The sequence below is a fragment of the Hyla sarda genome, chromosome 4 (genome assembly GCF_029499605.1).
Source record: "Hyla sarda isolate aHylSar1 chromosome 4, aHylSar1.hap1, whole genome shotgun sequence".
Taxonomy (NCBI): Eukaryota; Metazoa; Chordata; class Amphibia; order Anura; family Hylidae; genus Hyla; species Hyla sarda.
Genome location: NC_079192.1, coordinates 240,818,842 through 240,841,198, shown reverse-complemented (window position 1 = coordinate 240,841,198; position 22,357 = coordinate 240,818,842). Strand labels below are relative to the sequence as shown.

At 45.2% G+C, this 22,357-nt stretch overlaps 1 protein-coding gene across 1 annotated transcript in view; it reads left to right on the top strand.

The window, feature by feature from the left end:
- The first annotated feature begins 210 nt into the window (after positions 1 to 210).
- CPED1 (cadherin like and PC-esterase domain containing 1) overlaps positions 211 to 22,357 on the top strand; it is a 299,737-nt gene continuing 277,590 nt past the window's right edge. The window contains exon 1 of the mRNA XM_056573818.1: positions 211 to 423. Within this exon, the coding sequence (XP_056429793.1) occupies positions 211 to 423 (213 nt within the window). The remainder of the gene's footprint in view (positions 424 to 22,357) is intronic.

The window sequence follows — 22,357 nt, the reverse complement described above, 5'->3', positions numbered from 1 at the left end:
ATACACAACCCCTGCAAACCTAATGAAGCTGGAAGACATTGGAATACTTTAGCATTTTTGAAAAGTTAACTTCTGGTGGGTTAAGTTTGTGTCTAACTGCCTAAATACAAAACTACAGCATGCAGTGAAGATGGAAGCTTGCTGATCCATGCTTGGTCTCATCACTATGGTGTCTAGAAGAGGTCTAAGAGAGGTGGTGGAGTAGAGGACATGGGCTGGAGACGCAGGTATTGTCCTAGCCCTCTACTTATAGCTCTCTTCGTGGCATTATGTGTTTTCTATCAGTGCCTGTCTCTGTTTTGGAAAAGCACACGGTGGACTAAGGAGTGTGGCATTGAGAGAAGTTTGGGTCTCCTGGAGGTGGCCATACAGAAGAAGGAATGCCTCTATACGTGGAATGGCATAGTCACAAAGATAAAAGATGTAAGTGGAAAATCTTTTCATTTACCATTACAAAAACACTTGCTGTTGTTGGACAATAAAAGCGGTTGTCTAAGATTACAAAAAATATCTGTTCTTTTTACCTCCATAAAAAACAGTGGCACTGCTGTCCAGAGGATCATCTAGTATTGCAGAACTGCATCATTTACTTGCGTGATGTTGAGCTTCAATACTAGGCATACCCCATAGACTTAAGTGCTTGAAAATATCTTATCTACAAAAAGTTTTGGGCTGGCTTAAAAATATTCAACTGCTCGATCCTATACTGCTGTCAACCCAGTGTCGGGTCCCGGGGCTTCCTGATTTTCTTCTGAAATGCAGGAAATGCACACTCGCTGGCCATAGTGGTGACCCGCCATTTAAAGACTAACACTATTCATAATACTAACAATTGAAGAAGGTACATTTTTACTCTAAATGAGATCTAAGATGTATGTACCCTAAAATGACACCTAAATCCTTGGCTACAGTGGGGATGCTACTTTTGGGATGCTGAGGGACAAAAATAATAATAATTTTGGGTCCCTAAAAAATGTCTATTTCCGCCCAAGGGCAACTTAAATGAGAAATGTCGGTTTAAACAAAATGTAGCTCAAATTATTTAAAACTGATGATAATAACAATGGTAATGTTTAGATGACTATATCTTTTTGTTTCCCTATGCTTAAAAAAATAAAGTAAAAGAAGGCATACTCACCTCGCCAAACCACCGTTGTCACTGTCAGATCTTTCAATCTTCACTGTGGTCCTCTTCTTCCTAATGACGTTTTGTGTCTGTTGGAACTGCCCGCCAAACCCAGTGATTGGCTGAGCAGGAACAAAACGTCATCTCAAAGGAGGAAGAAGTGGACCCCTGTGGGGTCCTGAGGATCTGTCAGAGGCACTGGCGGAAAGCAGGTAAGAGGTAAAGAGGCTATTTTTATTTTTTGTAATGCACAGTGAGGCATGCACCAAAATAATGTATTAATAATAATGAAGCTGATGAAGCTCATAAACCTTGAAAATTGGCTTAATGGCTTTCAGTAAGAATTTGGAATTTGGCTGTGCTTGCATCTGGATTTTCGAACTTAATGTGGCCCAAAATGCTCTTTTGTCCTACAGGAGGAGATCAATATTATAAAATATGTATGATAGTTGGGTGCCCTGTTAGGCTGGGTTCAAATATATCTGGTGATCTGGCTCAGTGAACCCATCCTACGACTGGTCATAACTGATGAAAAAATGCATAGTTGGCATCAGTTGTCCAGCATCTGGTGATCATTATTTATGCAGTCTGAACAGCGGAATGTAGCACGATTCATTCTCTCTTGTCTGACCATCCAGCATCCAAATTGAGGCAGTGGATGAATATGAATTGTCCCATTAGAAAAGTTCTACAATCATTGAAATGCTGCATGATATATGTGAATGGGGCCTTATAGATTTTGCTTTGGGGCACACCAAGCCTTCATCACACCACAAGAGCTTCCTTATTAAAGGGGTATTCCAGGCCAAAACTTTTTTTATATATCAACTGGCTCCGGAAAGTTAAACAGATTTGTAAATTACTTCTATTAAAAAATCTTAATCCTTCCAATAGTTATTAGCTTCTGAAGTTGAGTTGTTGTTTTCTGTCTAACTGCTCTCTGATGAATTACGTCCCGGGAGCTGTCCAGCTCCTATGGGGATATTCTCCCATCATGCACAGCTCCCGGGACGTGACATCATCATTGAGCAGTTAGACAGAAAACTTCAGAAGCTAATAACTATTGGAAAGATTAAGATTTTTTAATAGAAGTAATTTACAAATCTGTTTAACTTTCCGGAGCCAGTTGATAGATATAAAAAAGGTTTTGCCTGGAATACCCCTTTAAAGCCTACCTCCATTAAACAAGAATTGCTTTTCAGCGCTCTTAGATCTTTGTATTCAATGAGGTTTTGAAAGCTCTCTCTTTAGAGCTCATTTGTTTGTACTGTTGACTTTTTTCCACTTACACAAATGTATTGGCTGACATGGTAAAGATGCAGCAAAGCTATAGCATGGTCACCAGCCATGGTTTATACAAGCCTTGTAGTTCATGTTACGCTGATCGCACTATACACGTCCTTATCCCCTCCCCTATTCTCTGTTACCCCATTCACATATCACATAGACTGCGTTCATGAATAAGAGCTGAAGCAGCTGTAATCACAGCACTAACTTTAAAGGGCTTTTCTGATTGCAAGGGGTATGAAGAGGAACCTAAAGGAGACCTCGGCTCTCTGAGAGGGGTATGTGCTCCATTCATTCCCTATGGGAGCTCTAGAGAAACCCAAGTGCTGTACTCAGGCATGTCTGGAGCTCCTATAGAAGTGAATGAAGTATGTGCTGTCTGCACACATCCCATTGAGGAGATTGCAGGGGTCTCAGCATTTGGATCCTCTATGATCAGTCATTTATCCCCTATTCTGTGGATGGGGTTTAAGTTGTCTTCTACTGGACAAGCCCTCTACTCAAACCTGGTTAGATAGTTATCTTTCTATCAGCTCCTGCTGCTGACATCCGCAGGAAGGAATACAGACCTACAGCAATTCATATCACTTTTACATATTTATAAATCACATAATTTGCCAAAAATTACTTTATGCCCCAGGAAAAGCCCAAGGGTCTTGGCCACTAGGTATCTCACTTCCCACAATCTTCTGCCCATTGCCTTTTGTTAAACTCAGTCCAAAGGAACACGGGAAGTTAGGGGCAGGGCTTAGCTACTGTGGGGTGCAGGAGATAAAGAGAGAATGTGAAAATTGTGTTTCTACAATCTGTGAGCATGTCTCTGTTCTCCGAGGATCCACAATATCCCTGAAAGGTAAATCAAGGCTTCCCTCTAGTGACAGCAGTAGCATCAGCAGTTTCAATACTTAATGTTACCTCTGCCTTGTTGTGCTGCTTCTGTTTCTTTCACTTCTGCTCACATACCACCTTGCAAAACCAGTGCCACAATAACAATAATATAGTGTACTGTATTATTCCCCAGCACAGTGCCAGTCTGTGTAGGCTAGTGCACTTTCACCAGTACTATGTCATATCCTTGTAGTAAAACGTAGGTGCTGTGCTGTGATTGGCCACAGAAGTAAGGAACAGAAAGAACCCATGTGTGTACTACTCGCAAACAGCCTAGATCTGGAGTCGCCTCCTCAAATGGAGAGATTGATAAACAGCTTGTTACGCCGAGCGCTCCGGGTCCCCGCTCCTCCCCGGAGCGCTCGCTTCACTCTCCCCGCGGCAGCGCTCCGGTCACGTCCTCTGACCCGGGGCGCTGCGATTCCGCTGCCAGCCGGGATGCGATTCGCGATGCGGGTAGCGCCCGCTCGCGATGCGCACCCCGGCTCCCCTACCTGACTCGCTCTCCGTCTGTTCTGTCCCGGCGCGCGCGGCCCCGCTCCCTAGGGCGCGCGCGCGCCGGGTCTCTGCGATTTAAAGGGCCACTGCGCCGCTGATTGGCGCAGTGGTTCCAATTAGTGTGTTCACCTGTGCACTTCCCTATATCACCTCACTTCCCCTGCACTCCCTTGCCGGATCTTGTTGCCTTAGTGCCAGTGAAAGCGTTCCTTGTGTGTTCCTTGCCTGTGTTTCCAGACCTTCTGCCGTTGCCCCTGACTACGATCCTTGCTGCCTGCCCCGACCTTCTGCTACGTCCGACCTTGCTTTTGCCTACTCCCTTGTACCGCGCCTATCTTCAGCAGCCAGAGAGGTGAGCCGTTGCTAGTGGATACGACCTGGTCACTACCGCCGCAGCAAGACCATCCCGCTTTGCGGCGGGCTCTGGTGAAAACCAGTAGTGGCTTAGAACCGGTCCACTAGCACGGTCCACGCCAATCCCTCTCTGGCACAGAGGATCCACTACCTGCCAGCCGGCATCGTGACAGTAGATCCGGCCATGGATCCCGCTGAAGTTCCTCTGCCAGTTGTCGCTGACCTCACCACGGTGGTCGCCCAGCAGTCACAACAGATAGCGCAACAAGGCCAACAGCTGTCTCAACTGACCGTTATGCTACAACAGTTACTACCACAGCTTCAGCAGTCATCTCCTCCGCCAGCTCCTGCACCTCCTCCGCAGCGAGTGGCCGCTCCTGGGATACGCTTATCCTTGCCGGATAAATTTGATGGGGACTCTAAGTTTTGCCGTGGCTTTCTTTCCCAATGTTCCCTGCATCTGGAGATGATGTCGGACCTGTTTCCCACTGAAAGGTCTAAGGTGGCTTTCGTAGTCAGCCTTCTGTCCGGAAAAGCCCTGTCATGGGCCACACCGCTCTGGGACCGCAATGACCCCGTCACTGCCTCTGTACACTCCTTCTTCTCGGAAATCCGAAGTGTCTTTGAGGAACCTGCCCGAGCCTCTTCTGCTGAGACTGCCCTGTTGAACCTGGTCCAGGGTAATTCTTCCGTTGGCGAGTATGCCGTACAATTCCGTACTCTTGCTTCAGAATTGTCCTGGAATAATGAGGCCCTCTGCGCGACCTTCAAAAAAGGCCTATCCAGCAACATTAAAGATGTTCTGGCCGCACGAGAAATTCCTGCTAATCTACATGAACTTATTCACCTAGCCACTCGCATTGACATGCGTTTTTCCGAAAGGCGTCAGGAACTCCGCCAAGATATGGACTCTGTTCGCACGAGGCGTTTCTTCTCCTCGGCTCCTCTCTCCTCTGGTCCCCTGCAATCTGTTCCTGTGCCTCCCGCCGTGGAGGCTATGCAGGTCGACCGGTCTCGCCTGACACCTCAAGAGAGGACACGACGCCGTATGGAGAACCTCTGCCTGTACTGTGCTAGTACCGAACACTTCCTGAGAGATTGTCCTATCCGTCCTCCCCGCCTGGAAAGACGTACGCTGACTCCGCACAAAAGAGAGACAGTCCTTGATGTCTACTCTGCTTCTCCACGTCTTACTGTGCCTGTGCGGATGTCTGCCTCTGCCTTCTCCTTCTCTACAGTGGCCTTCTTGGACTCTGGATCTGCAGGAAATTTTATTTTGGCCTCTCTCGTCAACAGGTTCAACATCCCGGTGACCAGTCTCGCCAGACCCCTCTACATCAATTGTGTAAATAATGAAAGATTGGACTGTACCATACGTTTCCGCACGGAGCCCCTTCTTATGAGTATCGGATCTCATCATGAGAGGATTGAACTTTTGGTCCTCCCCAATTGCACCTCGGAAATTCTCCTTGGACTTCCCTGGCTTCAACTTCATTCCCCTACCCTGGATTGGTCCACTGGGGAGATCAAGAGTTGGGGGTCCTCTTGTTCCAAGAACTGTCTAAAACCGGTTCCCAGTAACCCTTGCCGTAACTCTGTGGTTCCTCCAGTAACCGGTCTCCCTAAGGCCTATATGGACTTCGCGGATGTTTTCTGCAAAAAACAAGCTGAGACTCTACCTCCTCACAGGCCTTATGATTGCCCTATCGACCTCCTCCCGGGCACTACTCCACCCCGGGGCAGGATTTATCCTCTCTCGGCCCCAGAGACTCTTGCCATGTCCGAATACGTCCAGGAGAATCTAAAAAAGGGCTTTATCCGTAAATCCTCCTCTCCTGCCGGAGCCGGATTTTTCTTTGTGTCCAAAAAAGATGGCTCCCTACGTCCTTGCATTGACTACCGCGGTCTTAATAAAATCACGGTTAAGAACCGCTACCCCTTACCCCTCATCTCTGAACTCTTTGATCGCCTCCAAGGTGCCCACATCTTCACTAAATTGGACTTAAGAGGCGCCTATAACCTCATCCGCATCAGAGAGGGGGACGAGTGGAAAACGGCATTTAACACCAGAGATGGACACTTTGAGTATCTGGTCATGCCCTTTGGACTGTGCAACGCCCCTGCCGTCTTCCAAGACTTTGTCAATGAAATTTTTCGTGATCTGTTATACTCCTGTGTTGTTGTATATCTGGACGATATCCTAATTTTTTCTGCCAATCTAGAAGAACACCGCCAGCATGTCCGTATGGTTCTTCAGAGACTTCGTGACAACCAACTCTATGCCAAAATTGAGAAATGTCTGTTTGAATGCCAATCTCTTCCTTTTCTAGGATATTTGGTCTCTGGCCAGGGACTACAGATGGATCCAGACAAACTCTCTGCCGTCTTAGATTGGCCACGCCCCTCCGGACTCCGTGCTATCCAACGCTTTTTGGGGTTCGCCAATTATTACAGGCAATTTATTCCACATTTTTCTACCATTGTGGCTCCTATCGTGGCTTTAACCAAAAGAAATGCTGATCCCAAGTCCTGGCCTCCTCAAGCAGAAGACGCCTTTAAACGACTCAAGTCTGCCTTTTCTTCGGCTCCCGTCCTCTCCAGACCTGACCCTTCCAAACCCTTCCTATTGGAGGTTGATGCCTCCTCTGTGGGAGCTGGAGCTGTTCTTCTACAAAAAAATTCTTCCGGGCATGCTGTCACTTGTGGTTTTTTCTCTAGGACCTTCTCTCCAGCGGAGAGGAACTACTCCATCGGGGATCGAGAGCTTCTAGCCATTAAATTAGCACTTGAGGAATGGAGGCATCTGCTGGAGGGATCAAGTTCTCCTGTTATTATCTACACCGACCACAAGAACCTCTCCTACCTCCAGTCTGCCCAACGGCTGAATCCTCGCCAGGCCCGGTGGTCTCTGTTCTTTGCCCGATTTAATTTTGAGATTCACTTTCGTCCTGCCGATAAGAACATTAGGGCCGATGCTCTCTCTCGTTCCTCGGATGCCTCAGAAGTTGAACTCTCTCCGCAACACATCATTCCACCTGACTGCCTGATCTCCACTTCTCCTGCCTCCATCAGGCAGACTCCTCCGGGAAAGACCTTTGTTTCTCCTCGCCAACGCCTCGGAATCCTCAAATGGGGTCACTCCTCCCATCTCGCAGGTCATGCGGGTATCAAGAAATCTGTGCAACTCATCTCCCGCTTCTATTGGTGGCCGACTCTGGAGACGGATGTTGTGGACTTTGTGCGAGCCTGCACTATCTGTGCCCGGGATAAGACTCCTCGCCAGAAGCCCGCTGGTTTTCTTCATCCTCTGCCTGTCCCCGAACAGCCTTGGTCTCTGATTGGTATGGATTTTATTACTGATTTACCCCCTTCCCGTGGCAACACTGTTATTTGGGTGGTCGTTGATCGATTCTCCAAAATGGCACATTTCATCCCTCTTCCTGGTCTTCCTTCTGCGCCTCAGTTGGCTAAACAATTTTTTGTACACATTTTTCGTCTTCACGGGTTGCCTACGCAGATTGTCTCGGATAGAGGCGTCCAATTCGTGTCTAAATTCTGGAGGGCTCTCTGTAAACAACTCAAGATTAAATTAAATTTTTCTTCTGCATATCATCCCCAGTCCAATGGACAAGTAGAAAGGATTAACCAGATCTTGGGTGATTATTTGCGACATTTTGTTTCCTCCCGCCAGGATGACTGGGCAGATCTCCTCCCATGGGCCGAATTCTCGTATAACTTCAGGGTCTCTGAGTCTTCCTCCAAATCCCCATTTTTCGTGGTGTACGGCCGTCACCCTCTTCCCCCCCTCCCTACTCCCTTGCCCTCTGGTCTGCCCGCTGTGGATGAAATTTCTCGTGACCTTTCCATCATATGGAGAGAGACCCAAAATTCTCTCTTACAGGCTTCATCACGCATGAAGAAGTTCGCGGATAAGAAAAGAAGAGCTCCCCCCGTTTTTTCCCCTGGAGACAAGGTATGGCTCTCCGCTAAATATGTCCGCTTCCGTGTCCCTAGCTACAAGTTGGGACCACGCTATCTTGGTCCTTTCAAAATTTTGTGTCAAATTAATCCTGTCTCCTATAAACTTCTTCTTCCTCCCTCTCTTCGTATCCCTAATGCCTTTCACGTCTCTCTTCTCAAACCACTCATCCTCAACCGTTTTTCTCCCAAATCTGTTCCTCCCACTCCTGTTTCCGGCTCCTCGGACATCTTCTCGGTCAAAGAAATTTTAGCTGCCAAAAAGGTCAGAGGGAAAAATTTTTTTTTAGTGGACTGGGAGGGTTGTGGTCCTGAAGAGAGATCCTGGGAACCTGAGGACAACATCCTAGACAAAAGTCTGCTCCTCAGGTTCTCAGGCTCTAAGAAGAGGGGGAGACCCAAGGGGGGGGGTACTGTTACGCCGAGCGCTCCGGGTCCCCGCTCCTCCCCGGAGCGCTCGCTTCACTCTCCCCGCAGCAGCGCTCCGGTCACGTCCTCTGACCCGGGGCGCTGCGATTCCGCTGCCAGCCGGGATGCGATTCGCGATGCGGGTAGCGCCCGCTCGCGATGCGCACCCCGGCTCCCCTACCTGACTCGCTCTCCGTCTGTTCTGTCCCGGCGCGCGCGGCCCCGCTCCCTAGGGCGCGCGCGCGCCGGGTCTCTGCGATTTAAAGGGCCACTGCGCCGCTGATTGGCGCAGTGGTTCCAATTAGTGTGTTCACCTGTGCACTTCCCTATATCACCTCACTTCCCCTGCACTCCCTTGCCGGATCTTGTTGCCTTAGTGCCAGTGAAAGCGTTCCTTGTGTGTTCCTTGCCTGTGTTTCCAGACCTTCTGCCGTTGCCCCTGACTACGATCCTTGCTGCCTGCCCCGACCTTCTGCTACGTCCGACCTTGCTTTTGCCTACTCCCTTGTACCGCGCCTATCTTCAGCAGCCAGAGAGGTGAGCCGTTGCTAGTGGATACGACCTGGTCACTACCGCCGCAGCAAGACCATCCCGCTTTGCGGCGGGCTCTGGTGAAAACCAGTAGTGGCTTAGAACCGGTCCACTAGCACGGTCCACGCCAATCCCTCTCTGGCACAGAGGATCCACTACCTGCCAGCCGGCATCGTGACACAGCTGTGCACCATTGAGGGGCTCTTGGGTTTAATAACAGCAGGGAGCACATTTAAATCCCCTTATCACCACTCTTAGGGGTTAATATAACAATATCATGCAGGTACGCTTTCAATTCAAGATTGTAAACTTTTACATCCACGTGGAGGTGCATATCCTAAGATGTTTTTAAGATGATTTCTTTAGATACATGTTTATGGTGCACATTCATTTTGTATTGTATGTCCTTCAATATAGCAAACTTTATATTGGTCATAAAAACATTTGCTCTCACAAGTTTACCACATTTGTATTCAGTGCTGAGATTCCTGTGACAACTGAGAATATCATTACAGATTCTGCCTGGCCGCTGAGCGTAGTCGCTAACCCTCACTACTGTGGGGTCAATAGCCTTGCAGCTGATAAACCACATTTTGAAATCACAGCAGTTGCGCTATCCTAACTAGTACACTGAGGTCCCATTAAACATGCAGATAATGCTGGTATTGGTACTTATGTTTAGTCATGTCTGGAGATTAGGTTACAGGTTTATGCTGTACAGTTGAGTGTCAAAGAATATTGGCTGAGAATGCTAAAAATAGTATAGAGGGAAATAAGAGATAAAGTCTATCATAATTAGTCACATGACATCTTGGTTTGTATGGGCCATATAAGTCTTCTTAGACTTAGCTCACACTTCATTTGTTGCATGTTTGGCATGTGCAATGTAGAAGCTCCAAACAAACATGCTAAACATGTCCGTAGCCCCCAATGCACACAGCGTACAGAATGACGTACTTTACTACTATGCTTTATATTGACATGCTTTTTAAGGGACATGGTAAAAATGTTGATAGTGCACTGAATAGCTACACAATAATGTACAGTGAGTGTATAGTGAAGGTTTCCAATGCAGCTATATATGGCAAAGTATATACTCTTCTGATTATTCTTTTTACTCCTCTGCCAGCCTATAAATGCATCTGTAACCAATGCCATTGTTATGTTTTACAACACTTAGGTTGCGAAGATCTTGAGACAGCTCTTTGCTATTACCCATCATGAGATGTGTCTTGTGTGACACCTTGGCAATGAGGCCTATTTGTAGGCCATCAGTTGGGACTGAACCAGCTGATTGTAATTCGCACCAAGGAGCTGGATTGCTTTTTAATTACTAATAGATTTCAGCTGTTGTCTTGGCTTTCCATGCTCTTTTGCACCTCCCTTTCTTCATGTGTTCAATACTTTTTCCTTGTGTCATTTCACATTATAGCACCTAACTTAATTGTGTTTTGGTTTCTTTGTATATAAGGATTATACAGTATGTATGCATATATATATATATATATATATATATATATATATATTATCATAAATGCATATAAAGTATATGTTGTAGCATGCATTTTTCAGTTACCGGATCACCTAGGATATATTGAATATTGAAGACTCGTTGTTAAATACAAACACGTAAGAACAAATGGCAATGATGCTTTGCTGCTGACACTGTGAAAATGTTTCCTTGTACTATTCACACCTCATTTAGATATGATGCCAAACTGTTCTATAATAGAAGTAATATGCGGACAGGCAGTTAATTGTCTGCTTTCATGTCACTGAGAATTATTGAGCCTTAAATCACTTTTGCTGGGTGTTATGCTCTTCCATATACTTCAAATAAATAACATTTATAGTCCAAGGCTTTTTCCCAGACTTAATGCCTTGGAACAAAATTGGCAGTCATTTCCACTTTTTTTGGGGCAAGTGATTTATTAAATTGCTACGATAAGTAAAAAAAAAAAAAAAAAAAAAAAAAAAGGAATGAAATGTATCTTCAATACAACAGGCTCAAAATATAGTATCATTCTCTGAACCCCCTGGATCTTCTTAGTGGAGGGACAGGAAATAAGGCTTGAATTCCAGTCATCTCAACTTTAGCCTTTTAGATTGCTGCTGCCTGCCAGAATAAATCATTTTAGCTTAGAAGTTTAGAAATAACTATCAAATTAGGTGACCCTAATAAGATATTATTATACGCTATGCCTCTAAGATCTATGCTATGCTGGAAATTATGTACCATTCAACACCTCTACATATTACGTTAACAAACTTAACTTACATGTGCACTGTCATTATAAAAAAAAAAACTTTGAATGTGTCCTTCAATGATGCACATCAAAAGTTTTGAATAGTGGGGGTATGAGTGTTCAGACTGTGACTGATTAGTAGAACGATCTGGAAGAAGTGCGCTCTTAGGCTATGTTCACAACGGCAAATGCCTGCACGGAAAAAAATTGTTACAAACTTTCCTCCAACAGCTGAGCACTGGCATGTTCCGGTATGTTAGGACTGCTTGGAAATGCTCCGTCTCATAGATGGCAATGCATTTCCGTGCGGACATTCCTAGGTGTGCATAGTGCAACAGAATCCCATGAAATCAATGGGAGCGGCAGCTGCAGTGGAATATCTGTGCTGAAATTACATAAAGTGAACATGGCCTCAATGTGTTCTTTCCTGCCCGTGCCTTGTGACTAAGACAGTCTCATAATGTAAGTCTATGGTACCATCTCGCACAAAGCAGGGAGAGAAGCGCATGGCCGCTCCTTCTAGTGATTGGTCAGGGTCTGAACACTCACACTCCAACCGGTAAAAACTTTTGACATGTCCCTAGGACAGGTACACTTAAAATGAACAAACTTAAAACTAATGATAAAGACAAATACAGTATATAAACATACAGCAAATTCATAAGAAGCTTTTTTCAAAAATTAAAGAAGCGATCTGGTGAACTTTTCCTCTACACAGGTTTTGATAAATCTCCTCTTTGAGTCAACCTTCAAAATTTTCATACAACAGTGGTCTTCTGCGGAAGGGATCTTATAAAAAAAATAAAATGGCTAGTATGGTGGCACTGAAAATTTGTAAAAAAAAAAAAAAAAAACTGGACATAGAGGTTGACTTCTCAAAGAGGTGGTATTTTGGAGAGGTTTCACTTGTATGTTATTTGCCATAGATCTGTATATATTTCATACCTTTAGTATGCCATTTGTGCAATGTGCTGTCAAAGGGGAACTCTAATACATAACTTCTTATTGCCATCCACAGAATAGGGGACTAGTGTATCTCCTGCTCTCCCAGAGAGTTACAAGGAGGGGCGTGTAGGCCACCGTTTCATGCTGTGGTCGACAGTAATGGATGCACTAAGCGAATGATATTAAGTATGGGATAAACAGCTCTGTTTCTATCTTTGCAGATGACACCAAGCTTTGTAGCACGGTACAGTCTATAGAGGAAGTGCATAAGTTACAAGATGACTTGGATAGACTAAGTGTCTGGGCATCCACTTGGCAAATGAGGGTCAATGGGAATGAATGTAAAGTTATGTATCTTGGTACTAAAAACCTGCATGCATTGTATGTCTTGGGGGGGGGGGGGTAAACTAAGAGAGTGACTGGTAGAGAAGGATCTGGGTGTACTTGTAGATCAGAGACTACACAATAGCATGTAATGTCAGGCAGCTGCTTCTAAGGCCAGCAGGATATTGTCATGTATGAAAAGAGGCATGGAATCGAGGGACAGGGACATTATACTACCCCTTTATAAAGCATTGGTATGGCCTCACCTGGAATATGCTTTTCAGTTTTGGGCACCAGTTCATAAAAGGGATGTTATGGAGCTGGAAAGGGTGCAGAGATGTGCAACTAAACTAATAGGGGGCATGGAACGTCTTGGCTATGAGGAAAGATTAAAAGAATTACATTTGTTTAGTCTTGAGAAAAGATGTTTAACCCCTTAAGGACCCAGCCCAAATATACCTTAAGGACCCGGCCATTTTTTGAACACCTGACCACTGTCACTTCAAGCATCAATAACTCTGGGATGCTTTTACCTTTCATTCTGATTCCGAGATTCTTTTTTCATGACATATTCTACTTTATGTTAGTGGTAAAATTTTTGTCGATACTTGTTTCATTTCTTGGTGAAAAATTCCCAAATTTTGCTTTTTTTTTAAACTTTGAAGCTCTCTGCTTATAAGGAAAATAGACATTCCAAATAAATTATACATTGATCCACATACACAATATGTCTACTTTATGTTTGCATCATAAAGTTGACATGTTTTTACTTTTGGAAGACATCAGAGGGCTTCAAAGTTCAGCAGCAATTTTCCAAATTTTCACAAAATTTTCAAAATCTGAATTTTTCAGGGACCAGTTCAGTTTTGAAGTGGATTTGAAGGACCTTCATATTAAAAATACCCCATAAATGACCCAATTATAAAAACTGCACCCCTCAAAGTATCCAAAATAACATTCAGTAAGTGTGTTAACCCTTTAGGTGTTTTACAGGAATAGCAGCAAAGTGAAGGAGAAAATTCAAAATCTTAATTGTTTACATTCGCATGTTCTTGGAAACCCAGTTTTTGCATTTTTACAAGGGGTATAAGGAGAGAAATCTTCCTAAAATGTGTAACCCAATTTCTCTCGAGTAAGGAAATACCTCATATGTGTATGTCAAGTGTTCGGCGGGCGCAGTAGAGGGTTCAGAAGGGAAGGAGCGACAATGGGATTTTGGAGAGTGAGTTTTCTGAAATGGTTTTTGGGGGGCATGTCACATTTAAGAAGCCCCTATGGTGCCAGAACAAAAAAAAAACACATGGCATACTATTTTGGAAACTACACCCCTCAAGGAACGTAACAAGGGCTTCAGTGAGCCTTCACACCCCACAGGTGTTTCACGACTTTATGTCAAATTTGGATGTGTTCATACATTTCTTTTTCACTAAAATGATAGTTTTCCCTCAAATTTAAAATTTTTACAATGAGTAATAGGAGACAATGCCCCCCAAAATTTGTAACCCCATCTCTTCTGAGTATGGTAGTACCCCATGTGTGGACGTCAAGTGCACTGCGGGCGGACTACAATGCTCAGAAGAGAAGTAGTCACATTTGGCTTTTGGAAAGCACATTTTGCTGAAATGGTTTTTCTAGGGCATGTCGCATTTAGGAAGCCCCTATGGTGCCAGAACAGTAAAAAAAAAAAAAACACATGGCATACTATTTTGGAAACTAAACCCCTCAAGGAACGTAACAAGGGGTACAGTGAGCCTTAATACCCCACAGGTGTTTGACGACTTTTCGTTAAAGGGGTAGTCCAGTGGTGAAAAACTTATCCCCTATCCTAAGGATAGGGGATAAGTTTGAGATCGCAGGGGGTCCGACCGCTGGGGCCTCCTGCGATCTCTCTGTACGGGGGCCAGGCTCTCCGGCCAGATAGCGGGTGTCGACCCCCGCACGAAGCGGTGGCCAACACGCCCCCTCAATACATCGCTATGGCAGAGCCGGAGATTGCCGAAGGCAGCGCTTCGGCTCTGCCATAGAGTTGTATTGAGGGGGCGGGTTGGCCGCCGCTTCATGCGGAGGTCGACACGCCCCCTTCCCGTGGGCTGTCGGGGCTCCGTACAGGAGATCGCAGGGGGCCCCAGTGGTCGGACCCCCTGTGATCTCAAACTTATCCCCTATCCTTAGTTGTTCACCACTGGGTCACCACTGAACTACTCCTTTAAAGTTGGATGTATAAATGGAAAAACATTTTTTCACTAAAATGCTGGTTTTCCCCCAAATTTAAAATTTTTACAAGGGGTAATAGGAGAAAATGCCCCCCAAAATTTGTAACCCCATCTCTTCTTAGTATGGAAATACCCCATGTGTGGACGTCAAGTGCACTGTGGGCGAACTACAATGCTCAGAAGAGGAGTCGTCACATTTGGCTTTTGGAAAGCATATTTTGCTGAAATGGTTTTTGGGGGGCATGTCACATTTAGGAAGCCCCTATGGTGCCAGAACTGCAAAAAAAAAAACACATGGCATACTATTTTGCAAACTACACCCCTCAAGGAACGTAACAAGGGGTACAGTGAGCCTTAACACCCCACCGGTGTTTCACAACTTTTCATTAAATTTGGATGTGTACATTTTTTTTTTCACAAAAATGCTGGTTTCCCCCCATTTAGTGCCAGAACAGCAAAAAAGGGTCATTACATGGGGTAATTAATAAATGTTACATGGGGTAAGTTACTAAAATGGGATACAGTGGGACATAAAATTATAAAACAAGTTATGTTCCCAGAATGATGACCCAGAGCATAGCCAAAACTAAAGAATATGCACACCCCAAACCCTATGCTCTGAAAAATCATTCTGGGAATGTGATGTGTGTGGCCGTCCCTAACCTGTTGCCTCAAATGCGCACCCCGCTCATGTGGAGAGAGAGCGCTGCGCATTTGAGGGAACATAAAAATTGACTCAGTGACCCATGACCCATTTTTTTGAAAAAATACCCCCAGAGGTCTTATCAGGTTTATTATTTTATTTTTTTTGCTGAAAATTTTTTGGGGGCAATTTATGGGGTTAAAATTTGGAATGTACTCTGGACTTGGTACATTGGGGTCAAATTATGGAAAATGAAAAGGGAAAATTTAGTACCGCATGGAAGTGTGATACTCCCTGAAGCAGTTTTAATGCAGAGGCCCTGGTGATCGGGGCAAGTGTCACATTGATAGGTGGTATCCTTCCGTATCCCCCTCCTGTGACACACTCTAAATTTTTTCTGGGTTTGTCCCTTCTTTCCAGTGTGGGGGATCTCACCTGGAAAGTGTTGGCCTAAGACGATCCTGGCACCTATATTTCCAGTTTCTTGGGAAGTCTGGCCTGCTCTTTCCCGGTCAGCAAAGATCAGGGCCTTTAGGACTTCTTCTTGGAACTGGAGGAATGTCCCTGTGCTGCCAGTGTTCTGGTACAGTACAAAAGAGTTGTACATGGCAACCTGTACCAAGTAGACCGCAACTTTCTTGTACCATACACGTGTTTTCCGCATGGCGTTATATGGCTTCAGGATTTGATCAGAAAGATCAACTCCCCCCCATATATTGATTGTAGTCCAGAATACAATCAGGCTTGAGGACTGTTGTTGTGGTACCTCGCACAGGGACAGGTGAGCTGCCGTTGCCATGAATAGTGGTCAGCATAAGGACATCCCTCTTATCCTTATACCTGACCAGCAACATGTTTTCATGGGCAAGGGCACGGGACTCACCCTTGAGCATAGGTGTCTGCAGAAAATTTTGAGGGAGGCCTCTCTGATTCTCCCGCACGGTCCCACAAGCGGACGTGAATCTGGCAGCAAGGGATGTGAAGAGAGGGATGCTGGTATAAAAGCTGTCCACGTACACGTGGTAACCCTTATCCAGCAATGGGTACATAAGGTCCCAAACCATTTTCCAGCAAACACCCAGAGTGGGGGAACAATCTGGGGGTTCAATACGGGAATCTTGTCCCTCATACACCCTAAACTTGTAAGTGTACCCGGAGGTACTCTCAGAAAGTTTATAAAGCTTCTCGCCATACCGTGCCCACTTCGAGGGAATATACTGACGGAATATGAGTCTCCCCGTAAAAACTGATGAGAGACTCATTTACAGAGAGCTCCCTAAGCGGTACGTAGGCCTCCAAAAATTTGGCCCCAAAGTGATCGATGACCGGCCTCACTTTGTAAAGCCGGTCATAGGCTGGATCACCTCGGGGTAGACATGCCTCATTATCTGCATAATGAAGGCATTTCCAAATGGCCTCGAACCTCTTCCATGCCATGGCCATACTGTACAGCGGGGTCTGGTATAGGACGTCCCCTCTCCAATACTGCCTGACACTTGGCTTTTTGACCAGGCCCATGTGCAGCATGAGGCAGCACGGTGGCGGGGGGGGGGGGGGGGGTTGTACGGTGGCAGGGGGGGGAGGGTGTACGTGTGGAGGGGGGGTGGGGATGTATGTAGTGAGTGCTTGGTGTAACTATTAGATATAACGGTGTGTAATTAGAAATCACACACCGTTATATAATGGAGGGAAAAAAATTGCGGACAAAAAAAAAAATGGGGGGGGGGGGGGAGTGCAGCGCCCTGAACCCCTAATTGGGCCCGGGTCACACTGAAAAAATTATGGTGGACCCTTGGGGACCTATTAGGGGGTCAGGGGGGGGGGGATTTTTTTAAGAACTTTTTTTTTTTAACTTTTTTACACTCACTCCTACCTTGCCCTGGAGTGTATTCTTTCCCTGCTCTGTCCCTGCAGATCTTCTTCCCTGAGGGGCCTCTGATCGCACAGAGGGGGGGAGGCGGGCAAAGCTGCAGGAAGATGCAGTTAACCCCTCACCTGCTGGCTGCTATTGGCTGGACGATCGTCCAGCCAATAGCAGCGCTCCTGGGGGGTTGACGAAATCGCCACCTCCCCATAGATACAGTGGGTGATAGGGGGTGTATTGTACACCCCCGATCACCTTGTATCTCCGGGTCATCGGGTCACACGTGACCCGTATGACCCGAATCCCGGCAGATCGTTAGTGTGAATTCACTAACAATCTGCCACGATCGCCGACACGGGGGGGTCTGATGACCCCCCCTCTGCATTTGCACAGGATGCCTGCCTAACATATCGTTTAGCAGGCATCCCGGTCCGGTCCCCGTCCGGCGCGTGGGGACCGGACCAGGATGCCTGCTGAACGATAAGTACCAGTCCTTAAGTACCAGAAAGCCAGGGCGTATCCATACGCCCTAGGTCCTTAAGGGGTTAAGGGGGGGGGGGGATATGATCAGCATATATAAGTATATAAATGGCCCATACAAAAAATATGGGGTAAAACTGTTCCAGGTTAAACCCCTTCAAAGGATAAGGGGGAACTCCCTCCATCTGGAGAAGAAAAGGTTTTGTCTCAAGGAGGCAGCACAACTTCTTTACCATAAGAACTGTGACTTATTTATGGAACAGTCAACCTCAGGAACTGGTCACAGCAGGAAAAGTTGAAAGCTTCAAAACAGGGTTAGATACATTCCTAGAACAATATAACATTAATGATTATGCAGAAATATAACGTCACATCCCTTCCCCTTCATCCAACCATACCCCTTCCCTTCAATTCCTTGGTTGAACTTGATGGACTTGTGTCTTTTTTCAACCATACTATGTAACTATGAAAGAGCCGTAGTGCTTGGCTGGAGAATGTGGGGGTCCCAGCATTCGGAGCCCCCCCCCCCCCCCATGATCAGACATTGATCCTGTGGATAGGGGGATTCAATTTTCTGTACCAGAGTTCCCCTTTTAGTTTGGATGTAGAATGGTGATCATAAATTGGTGATAGGATTGGCAGTAATGGCAGGCAGCCCCTATGTCAGTAAAGTTTTTGGTAACATTTTGTATGGTAGTAATAGTTGATTGTACATTAATATTAAACTATTAAGGATTAAAGGCACTCTTATAGGCTTTTCAGCTGAATGCTGATCATCAGATTATTGACACCAATTTTGTGTGTAAACTATATATCTATATAAATCTCTTAACAATGAAGTCCATACATGTATGGGGCAGTATGCCGTGCCTTGGCACAAAGGGGCAACACGAGATATAGTTTTTAGCTTCTCTAACATGTGAAAGTGTGAACAAGTGTTTCATGGCAGACTGCAGCCACACACGAGACATCACTAATATAATAACAGTGCAAATCTATAGAAGGTATACCTAGCACAGCTTGCTTCTATACCATCTCCAGATTCTGGTGGTGCTAACGTTTAAAGTCTAAGTACAGTCAATATCCAGTAAATACAAAGTAGAAAATAAAACGGAGCTACTCCCCACTTGATGGTTTCAAGAAACTTTATTCCAACATATCAAACATATGATATTAACAGTATTCAGATCAGCCATTCCGAGCAAAGTTTGATGCAAAATTCTTTTTGACGATAAACACAACTCCATTACTTTCATTATAATATTGTTCAAACAGAGAGGATATGAAAACATTCCCTGTGACAGTTACAGTATAGTGACATCTAATAGTGATAGTCACATTATAGGGACATCATTCATTGACAGAGTAAAGTGGTGAGGTGGTGCAGCTCACAACTGCTATAGGGAGTACTGAGGTTAACTGTCAAACACTGCACCCAGAGTGCCTATAGATAGACTATTAGTGTAATGACCATAGGGGTGACAGTCCTCAAGTTCTCTCTTGTGGGATGTGTGTGGTGGGGGGATGGGAAATGGAGGGGAAGGTAATGGGTAGAGGGATGGTGGTAGGAGAGGGAAGATGAAAGAAAAGAATGAGGAATAAGAGATCACTTGACCACTAAGAAAGGGGCAAAGATTATTTATTATAAACTACGGGATGGGTTAGTGGGTAGTGGGTGACTGTTCCTCCAATTTTGGCTTATAGAAGGGCCCCAAATCTTAGGGACAAGTTGGTCCTTATGGATTTGTTTGTTGACAAAAATGTTGCTACTGCACTAAAACCCAGGTGCTATCCATGGATGAGCTGTGAGAATTGTAAACTTATTATTAAGTGTGATGTGTTCAAACATCCCAAAACTGTTAATGAATACAGAATACGCCACCATGTCACCTGTAAATCTGATCACGTTATTTACGTCCTAATTTGTCCATGCCCGCTAATTTACGTTGGTGGAACAACCACTGTCTCTAAACTTCAACTTAATAACCATAAATATACTATATGGACAGGAAAGATAGAATTTCCAGTCTCTAGACATTTTTCTGAATGCGGTCACACAGTGGACCAATTGAGATTCCTGATTATCGATCATACACCCCGACTGAGACAGGGGGGAGAAAAAATTCAGAGTAAACGTGCATTAATTTGGATTGATAGGCTTGGTTCTCTACAACCTGCAGGTTTAAACATTGATTTTTCTATGAAACCATACATCTAAAACATATTGTGTCGTACCTGGTCGTATGATGCCTATCGATTGAGGTATTTGTACATTCATCTATGTATAAGTTAGAATACATTTTTCTTTTTCTTTTTTGGCATTCCTCTGTTTTTCCACAGTTACTTCAGGACACATCATGATTTGTAAACTCTTCAACACGACTGCTATATCCACTGAAGCTCATGATTTTACTAAGCGATTATGCTGTAGTTGATGTTTGTCTTGAAAGATAGAGGACCAAGAATTCTGTTTAGTTATTATGCCCAATAAATCTTTTTGTTGCTTATATTGAGGTGGTGGTTGTTATATTGGATGTTTCTATTTGAGACATTGGGGGTAATTTTTCCTTGAGAGTCCCTCAGTAATGTTGATATGATTGATTGATTGGGTCAGGCAATGTTATATACATTGCATGAACGTGCCTAGTGATATTGTTGGTTAATTTTACATGTGGACATATTTTGGTGGGGGGTGACAGATGCCTCCTCCACCATATCTGCCCATATGATACTCCTATTACATGTTTAAATGGCACGGGCTGGGAAGTGTTTTGTACACCCCCCTGACATCCATGACTATGTCACGGGCCGTGATATATTATAAATATTTCATGGAAGGAATCTAATGTACCGTATATACTCGAGTATAAGCCAGGCTTTTCAGCACGATTTTTCGTGCTGAAAACGCCCCCCTCGGCTTATACTCGAGTGAACTCTCCGCCTGTCAATGCCACTGTGGCCTTCGTCATCATCCAGACACCCCCTTTAGTTTTCAACTTGCCTCCCCTCTGTGGGAAGAAAGGGTGAGCTGGTCCGGGCCATCTATGCTGCAGGAACCGTCCGGTGGGGAGGGTTAGTCGTTCCGGGCTGTTCATTTTCACCGGGGGGCCCTCTTCTCCGGCCCCGGCCCCGGACTAGTGACGTTGCCTTGACGACGACGCACAGGGACGTTCATGTGCGTCCCTGTGCATCGTCGTCAAGGCAATGTCACTAGTCCGGGGCCGGTCGCGAAGAAGAGGGCCCCTCCCCCCCGGTGAAAATGGACTGCCCGGAAAGACTAACCCTCCCCACCGGACGGTTCCTGCAGCATAGATGGCCTGGACCAGCTCACCCTTCCTTCCCACCGAGGGGAGGTGAGAAGAAAACTAAAGGGGGTGTCTGGATGACGAAGGCCGCAGTGGTCTTCACCCTGCAGACCTCCAGAGGTTTCAAAACTACAACTCCCAGCATGCTGCTGGGAGTTGTAGTTTTGCAACATCTGGAGGTCCGCAGGTTGAAGACCACTGATGAAGGGATTGACAGGTGGTGATGTTGAAGAGGGGGGGGGGGAGATGATCGACGGGGGTCTGGATGATGACATGGGGGGGATGATGTATTTCCCATCCTAGGCTTATAGTCGAGTCAATAACTTTTCCTGGGTTTTTGGGGTGAAATTAGGAGCCTCGGCTTATATTCGGGTCGGCTTATATATTCGGGTATATGTGTGACCTTTTATTATTGAGGGATTCGCCTATACATAAATACTGAGTTAGTTTGTTGTTCCCCAATGTTCATCTGGCTACCAATTGCAACTCCATACACTTGTAAACAAATCGGCAATTTAAGTTATTTTCCAATACCCAAGATGGCTGCATTCGGTGGAGAACACACACAGCACATGCGGTAGATTGAAAGTGCGAGCTCTCGCGATGTCTGTTCACCAACTTGGATATGCGAACATTTGATCCCCTGCCTCCCTGGACAAGCAACCCGAGAGCGCAGGTGACGCAAACGTTGGTTCTGGTCCTGCGCTCTCTGTTTGTTTACAAGTGGAGGCAATGTGGTGAAGGGAAGACAGGGGCGTATACATGTCAATGAGAATTATCGGGTAAGTCACAACCCACTTTATGATGAATTATGAATATATTGGATGAAGATGAGAAACTATTGAAGATCAGAATATGGAGATATATTATACACTATGTATTGTTTCACACCAGGTGTTTTTGCACTGAATATAATGTGACACATTGTATATGATTGTACCTTTTGGTATATGTTTATATGAATATATTATGTAAACCACTGATGTCACTGGCAAGCATCATATAAAAGGAAGTGATGTATTCTGTTTAATTGGCTTGACAAAGGTCTTATTGTGGAGACCAAAACGTAGCACCATTCACATGATGGGTGAATAAACCACAGCTTTTTCATGCTAATCTTGAGTGCCGCTTCTTTTTTTTATTTGGATGTGAAGTTTATGGGATATTGAGTCCTGTCCCCAGCAGCAGAGCACCCACTTGGACCTGGAGTCCTGAACACAGTGCCGGTTCCTTCCTGACATTGCCTTATATATATATATATATATAT